Here is an 8,305-nt window from a genome sequence, read left to right on the forward strand (position 1 = left end):
CCGCTGGTCATGACTTTACTTTATCTAGTTGCTTGTCTTTGGACTCCTATGAATGACACCTTTTTATCTTTATGTTTAAAGTGTATACATTTCTTTCTTCCAAGAGTGAGAAAGGCGAACAGAGACAGACAGATCCCCAAGAGGATCTTCACACCTCAATCCACCCCAGCTTAGCCGGCCCAGATCGCAAGCACAGGCGTGCGCCAAACATTCAGGGAGGTCTTCAGCTACAGACCCAGAACCGCCCCACGTGAATCAGCCTCATATTACATCCCATTTACTGCTGTGCCACCATACAGGCCCCCAATGATTCCCTCAACAATGTATTTTTACCTCTGCTGTTTCTGATCATTTCTGAAAAATGATCTTTTTATAGGCTGTGTTTTTCTTTTATAAAACGATCTTTCAATTTTAACCATTTTGGTAGCATGCTGATTTTCATAACTGCATTGAATTGCCCTGATACATAAACCACTACTTATCTGTCTGCTGCACTGCTGGTGAATAAATTTTATTGTTTATGGATTTTTGCTCTTGCTCATAATACCACTATAACATCTTTGGGAACCAGCAGTTAGCGTAATGGCTATGTCACTGGACTCCCATGTAGTCGACCCCGGTTCGCGTCCCGGACCCAGTGGCTTGAAACTCATGCCGGGCGCATGTGCGTGCGTGCCCAAGATCCCGAGAGGAGAATGGAGAAGAGATTGCGGCAGGAGAAGGGATTGCGGCATGACCCTCCCCCCTGGGGGGTGATTTCTCGCTTTCTGTCTCTCTGCCTCTGTCTGTCTGTCTGGTGGGCACACACGCCCTATAGCGAAAACCTCTCCAAAAGAGAAAAAAAAAATTAATACCACTATAACATCTTTGACCATGCCTCCAGGTGCTCATGTGCATGATTTTTCCAAGAGTAGAATTATATATCTTTTTTAATTAATTAATTTATTTAGCCATTCATTTATTTTTTAATTTGACCAGGGAGAAATACAGAGAGAGACAGAGAAGGAAAGTGAGAAAGCAAGCCACCAGGTTCAAGACTTGAACCGTGGTAGGCCATGTGGGAGTGTCCAGTGCCTTAACCACCACACCACCTGCTGGTTCCCTAGAATTATATATATTAACATCATCAAATTGTTCTCAAAAGTAGTTACAACATCTCACAATAATCCCCGTAGATGAGCATCCATCCATATTACTCCATATTCTCAAAAATGCTAACGGCTTTCAAGATTGGAAATTTTCCCAAATTCACTGGCAATTTCACCTAAGTTTTAACTGGAATTTCACAACATATCATAGTGCCGTAAGGTTGGTTGGTTGGTTGGTTGGTTTTTTACCACAGAGCAAGAAAAGTGAGAAATCACCCTCAAGGGGGATGGCCACGCCACAGTCCATTCTCCTCCATTCTCTTCCCTAGATTTTGGGCATACACTCACATGTGCCCAGGGTGAGTTCCAAGCTGCTGGGTCTGAGACTCAAATCACAGAATCCACGATGTGAGATACAGCACCTTAACCACACCACCTGCTGGTCCTGTCACAGGTGACTTTTATTAAATATCACCTACTACACAGGAGTATATCAACTACAAATATATACTTCAATAAATTTTCAAAAAGTAAACATCCCTACCCACCTACTACTCAGACCCATCACAAGCAACTCGAGCCTCTTTCCAGCTCCTTGCAGTCATCAGTGATCCCCCAACTGTGATGTTAGTTTTAACATGTAAGGTTTTGAAATTTCTTCATCTACACTCACAGGGAAAAAATAAATAAATAAAAAACTGGCCTATTATTTTCTTCTAATAAAAAGCATTGGGTTGTTGGGAAAGTCATGACACATTTTTGCATGGAAAAACATAGAAAAATACGGCATGACCTTTCCGATGACCTAATATTTGATAGGTTTGTGAATACAGGGTTTGTTAACCTGTGGCAACTGCCTCCACATTCGATTCTCTAAAATATCCTGGAGTTTGGGTCAGTAGGTAGTGTGGTGGTTAAGGCACATGGCTATCTGCAGTCTGAGTCCCAGACCTGGCAGCTTGCTTTCTCACTTTCTCTCTCTCTCTCTCTGGCTCTGAGCCCTATAGCAATTTTAATAATAAGAACAACAATAATAATAATATGAAATAAATAATCATTAAAGAAAAAATATTTTTGGAGTTTTTTTGAGGAATGTTTTTCCCAATCACTATACATCATAGTTGTGTCTCAGTTTTTTTTTTTTTCCTGAGTTCATTTCACTGTATAAACACACTGCTATTTCTTATTCATTCACACCTTCATAAATAAAGTAACCATATGACAAGCTTTAATACTGACTGGCTTCAGGCTAACCTGTACCAAAACACAGTACCTTAGAAGAGGAGAAAACAGCAGAAAGAATCAGGAAAGACTCATTCACCTTCCTGTGTGCCCTTCCTCCTTAAAGAAGGACATAAAAAAATCCTGACTTTCGGACCAGCAGTTGGCGTAATGGCTATGTCGCTGGTCTCCCATGTAGTCGACCATGGTTCGAGTCCCAGCCCTGGTGGCTTAAACTCACTCACGCCGGGCACGTGTGCATGCATGCCCAAGATCCCAAGAGGAGAATGGAGAAGGGACTGCGGCGTGGCCATCCCCCTGGGGGGTGATTTCTCGTTTTCAGTCTCTCTGTCCTCTCTGTCTAGCGAGCGCATGCACCCTATAGAAAAAACCTCTCCAAAAAAAAAAAAAAAGATTTTTATCAATGCGTTTTTTTTCAATTCCATTAAGGCGATCAAATATTTTTTTCTCCTTTGCTCCACTATTGTGGTTATAATATTGACTGATGACTTATCTTTGCCCTTCTGTGGTAAAACTATTTGGTCATTGTGCATTATGCTCTTTAAATTTTACAATATAAGGTTATGATATTTGCTGCTAAGGACAGTTGCATCTACGTTAGTGAACACACTGGTTTGTAATCTTAAATGCTTATACTCCCTTTCAATGGTTATAATATAAAGATAATGCATTCAAGCAACAGGGAAGTATGATCCATTCACAGAAGAAAATAGCAGAGATAGCTCATGCACAACAGCCACTGTACTTCCTGCAAAAAAAAAAAATTAAGCTCTTATGTAAGTACAGAGCTAAAACAAATCATGAACAAAAAATAAATCATGAACAAAAAACTAAAGAAGATGGCACAGAAAATACAAAAATATCATTAAGGAGACAAATTATAAAAAGGAACGAAACAAATATCTTAGACTTAAATAATACAACATCTGAAAGAAAAATTCATTAGAGAATTTAAATAGCAAATTTGAGAAGGCAGAAGAAAAAAATATGTAAAAAAAATATATAAAGATCAATTTGATCAAGTTATCAAAAAAGAAAGGAAAACAAAGTTAAGAAAAGTGAATATAACCTATGAAATACCATCACTTGGATCATTATAAGATTCCAAGAAGAAAAAACTGTCAACCAAGAATTCTATGTCTTCTGGGAGCCAGCAGGTGGCATGGTGGTGGGGGAGCTGGATTCCCACATGGCCAACCCCAGTATGGTCCCAGACCTGGCAGCTTATTTTCTCACCTTTCCCATGACCCCTTTGTCTCTCTCTGGGGAGTGCATGTGCCCTGTAGCAAAATAAAATAATAATAATAATAATGAAAAATAATTTTCTTAAAAATTCTCTCTCTCAAAATTGGCCTGCAAAAATGAGGGATAAATTAAGAAATTTATAGAAAAACAAAAGCTGAGGGATTTCATTACCTCTAAACCTTTCCAACAACAAATGGTGAGTGTCCCTCAGATTGAAGTAAAGACACTTAAGACACTTGATAGAAACTCAAAGTCATATGAAGTCATGGTCTTCCAGTAAAGAAAAAAGAATTTATGCTACTTAAGTTAATTTGGTACCTATTCAAAACAGTGTTATAAATTTAGATGTTAAATATAACTCACACAGTAACTGAAGAAAATATTCAAAACTATCTACAAAGAAAAATATAGAGAAATCAAAACAGTTAACTATAAAAAAACACAAAAAGATGCAGTAACAGATAAATTGTGAGACAAAAAGTCAAATGCGTGCCCAAGATTTCTAGAGGAGTGAAGGAGAAGGGATAGTGTCATGGCTATCCCCACTGGGGGGCGATTTCTCACTCACTCTCTATTTCTCCAGTGAGCATACACGCCCCAAACCAAAACATCTCTCTTAAAAAAAAAAAAAAAAAGAAAGTATTACCGCATATATGTTCAAGGAAGTTGAAGGTAGTATTTTTCACAACTGTAAACATTTAAAATAATACAAAAGTTACAAAAAGGAGATATACTATGCAAAATATGGTGTACCTACATAATTCAACACACTATCACCATGGGAAAAAAATAGAGTAGATTTGTATGGGTTAATATGAAAATATCTCTGAAGTAAAACATATGTGATAAAAATAGTAAAAAGAATACTGATGCAGAATAATTAGAATGATCTCCTTCATATAAATTTTAAGAATATAAAAATATAGGTCCCTATATGTCACTAGACTCCCATGTAGTCGACCGTGGTTCAAGTCCTGGATCTGGTGGCTTAAACTCACACTGGGCATGTATGCGTGTGTGCCCAAGATCCCAAGAGGGGAATGGAGGAGAAGGGATTGCAGCATGGCCACACCTCCTGGGGGGTGATTTCTCTCTTTCTGTCTCTCTCTGTCTTTATGGCAAGCGCACACACCCTATAGCAAAAACCTCTCCAAAAAAGAAAAAGAATATAAAAAAATATATTATATACATGCATATGTATTGTATATGCCACAAATATTTTCTGAAAAACTATAGATGTAGCCATTAACGGTGTTACTGCTGGGGAGTGGGACTAGAAGCTGCAGAAGTAAGTAAAAGTAAATTTAACATTTTTAGGTTTTTGTCAAAGGGCTATACGCTCATTGGAGAAAGATAGATGGAGGCAGGAAGGGAAAGATGAGAGCTCACCCTCAAGGGGGGATGGCCATGCTGCAATCCCTTCTCTATTTTCCTCTCAGGATGTTGGGCACACATGCACATGTGCCTGACGTGATTTTCAAGCTGCCAGGTCCAGGACTCGAACCATGGTCAGTCATAGGGGAATCCAGCACCTTAACTACCACGCTACCTGCTGGTCCCACATTTTTAAATTATTTACAGTTTTTACCATTTCATTCATTCCTCTTTTACAATATAATTTTAAAAAGATCTATTCAAACTAGTCTTTTCCTCCCTGGCTGCCTGAGCATATCCCGCCATCATGAATGACACAGTGACTATCCGAACCAGGAAATTCATGACCAACCGACTACTTCAGAGGAAACAAATGGTCACTGATGTCCTTCACCTGTGGAAGGCAACAGTACCTAAGACAGAAATTCGGGAAAAACTAGCGAAGATGTGCAAGACCAACCAGATGTCAACTTTGTGTTTGGGTTCAGAACCCATTTTGGTGGTGGCAAGACAACTGGCTTTGGCATGATTTACGATTCTCTGGATTGTGTGAAGAAAAATGAACCCAAACATAGACTTGCAAGACATGGCCTTTATGAGAAGAAAAATACGTCAAGAAAATAGTGAAAGGAACGCAAGAACAGAATGAAGAAAGTCAGGGGGACTGCAAAGGCCAATGTTGGTGCTGGCAAAAAGTCGAAGGAGGAAAGATTCTGCAATGACTATCTGCGGTGATTGTGAGGATTTTTCATGAGAGTATTAACAAACTAAAAAATTTTCATGTGAAAAAAAAATCTATTCAAACTAAATTGTAAATTGTTTCATCTGAAATTCCTGTGGTATTTCAAGTACTATTTGTGGATTTTCTTTTGTAATTCAGGCTTTCATCAATTCTGAAAATAACATTACCTGAAAGGACTTAGCAGGGGCAGATACTTCAGCTCCAAATTCAGGTTTTGGAATGCTTTCAACCAATTCCATAATCCCTTGCAGTTTTTTATCTGAGATTCGTAAACAAACGAGAGGTAACTTTCCAAAAATCTTGAATCTGTTTAAAGAGAAAAAAAATCATTATAGAGGAACTTCCATTTTGACTTAACTGCACTAATTAAAAATAAAACTACACTTGGGAACAGCAGATGGCATAGTAGTTAGGTCACTGGACTCCCACAGAGTCAACCACAATTCGAGTCCCTGAACTCAACGACTTAAAACTCAGGTCAGCGCATGGCCAAAACTCCAAGTGGAGAATGGAAAAGAAGGGATTGTGGTATGGCCATTCTCCCTGGGAGTGATTTCGCAATTTCTGTTTCTCTTTCTCGCTCTGTCTCTTCAGCGAGGGCATGTGTCCTATAGCAAAAATCTCTCAATAAATAAATAAATAATAAGACTATATTCATCAAATTATCGAACATAATCAAATACAACTTTAAGCACTAAAAATCTCTATTCATTTTCCATCTTTCCTTATTAACTAGTCTCATTATATAGGCTAACCTTGTTATATTTCAAAGGGTAACTCTGATATTATTTCATTTGTTATCCCACTAATCTTTGTCAAGTTCAGTCAATAATTACTACTGGGACCAGCAGTTAGCGTAATGGAGAAGGGATTGCGGCATGGCCATCCCCCCTGGGGGGTGATTTCTCGCTTTCTTTCTCTCTGTCTCTGTCTGTCTGGCAAGCGCAGGCGCCCTATAGCAAAAACCTCTCCAAAAAATAATAATAATAATAATTACTACTTATCAAGTGTTAATTATATGAGAGGCAGTGAGAAAGGTACTTGATATGCATAACTGTAAACAGTTCTCACAGCTTATGAGACAAAGACCTATTTCTGCCTCCTGTTTGAGTTCCTACATGTACATGGTTCCTGGAAGGAAACTGAGGATTAGCAAATTAAAATAACTTGTTCAAGAAATTATACATCCAAAGCCATGATTCAGTACCAGATCTGAGTATTTTGTTATTCTGTTAGTGGCCTTGGAAGTCTGTTTTGCTTTCATAAGCAAGACAAAGAATGAGAAAAAGATGGACATTGAAGAGAGAAAAAAAATCATTCACCATTTTTATCTCTACATTTTCACTCAAACTTACATTTTCGATTTATACACACTAATTGTGAAGGTTATTTTACTGTAGCTGAATTCTTACAGAAAACTGTAAATTGTGTTTTACTCCTAATAGCTTAGATATTTGTAATTAATCCCATACATCCTAGTTTAACTTAGTTACACATTATGGGTCAGTAGCATTAATACATCTGAACTGATTTTTTATTTTCCAGAAATATACAAGTTGTATAATCTGAAGATGCTAGGTATCAAAATACTACCTACGAAATAACTGGTTTCCTCATATTGATTTTTTATTTTTAGAGAGATTTTTGCTATAAGGTGTGCTAAAAAGACAGAGAGACAGAAAGTCAGAAATCACGCTCCAGGGGGAATGGCCATGCCACAATCCCTTCTCCATTCTCCTCTCAAGATTTTGGGCATGCATACACATGTACCTGGTGTGAAGTATAGCCACTGGGTCAGGGACTCAAAGCACAGTAGACTACATGGGAGTCCAGCATAACCATTATGCTATCTGCTGGTCCCAAGGGCTTGCTTTTATTTACCTTAAACTCTGTCAGCTGTATTTGTAGGGTTCAAGGATTTTACTATATCATATTCTCTCTATACTGCTCGTGATATTATGAAACAGAAGTAAAATAATTTCTCAGATATCTAAATCATAATCACTTCTGGTCTCAGATTACTTCAATTATACTTTCTTGGTCCTAAACTATATCCCTAAGAAAGTATCTGGAGAGAGATTTTAGTCAGTCATTTGAACTCCTGCTATGCTATACATAGTTCCTGCATCACAAACATGAATGTTGCCTAATCATTTACTGAGCAAGTGGCAAAGGAAGATATGTTGCCCTTTTCTTCCCTCCTTTTCTCAGGTACCTTCTGACTTTGTAGGTCATACCATATTTTCACCCCCCAAAAAAGTATTTATGTTATCGTTAGAAATCTCACCTTTGCTTCTTATCACAGCCTGAAAAACTTTACAGGAAATATCACACAAGAATACAAAGGGACTTTAAAAGTTTATGAAAAATATGACTAAGGCTGGAGTTCATTTTGGTGCAAAATATTCTGAAAACCAATCACAATTTTCTCATTGCATTTCATTTTCCATGAACTTTTTAATGACACCTTGTAATTAGGCAGGGAGACATATGAAAGAATTGAAACCATGTCTCTGAAGTCAAACCATATGTAAAGCTGAATTAAAAAAAAAATAGAGAATGCATACAATGGCTTTCTTTCCTTCTCTCTCTTAAAACAAATATTGGCATTCCT

General features: G+C 37.8%; 1 protein-coding gene across 3 annotated transcripts in view; it reads right to left on the minus strand.

Moving 5' to 3' along the window:
* VPS13A (vacuolar protein sorting 13 homolog A) overlaps positions 1 to 8,305 on the minus strand; it is a gene marked incomplete at its 5' end in the record, with an annotated part of 243,652 nt that overhangs the window by 170,699 nt on the left and 64,648 nt on the right. For all 3 annotated transcript variants that reach the window (XM_014586627.2, XM_014586628.2, XM_014586629.2), the window contains 1 exon segment: positions 5,859 to 5,997. In XM_014586627.2, the coding sequence (XP_014442113.1) occupies positions 5,859 to 5,997 (139 nt within the window).

The sequence above is a fragment of the Tupaia chinensis genome, unplaced genomic scaffold (assembly GCF_000334495.1).
Source record: "Tupaia chinensis unplaced genomic scaffold, TupChi_1.0 Scaffold000147_1, whole genome shotgun sequence".
NCBI classification, from domain to species: Eukaryota; Metazoa; Chordata; class Mammalia; order Scandentia; family Tupaiidae; genus Tupaia; species Tupaia belangeri.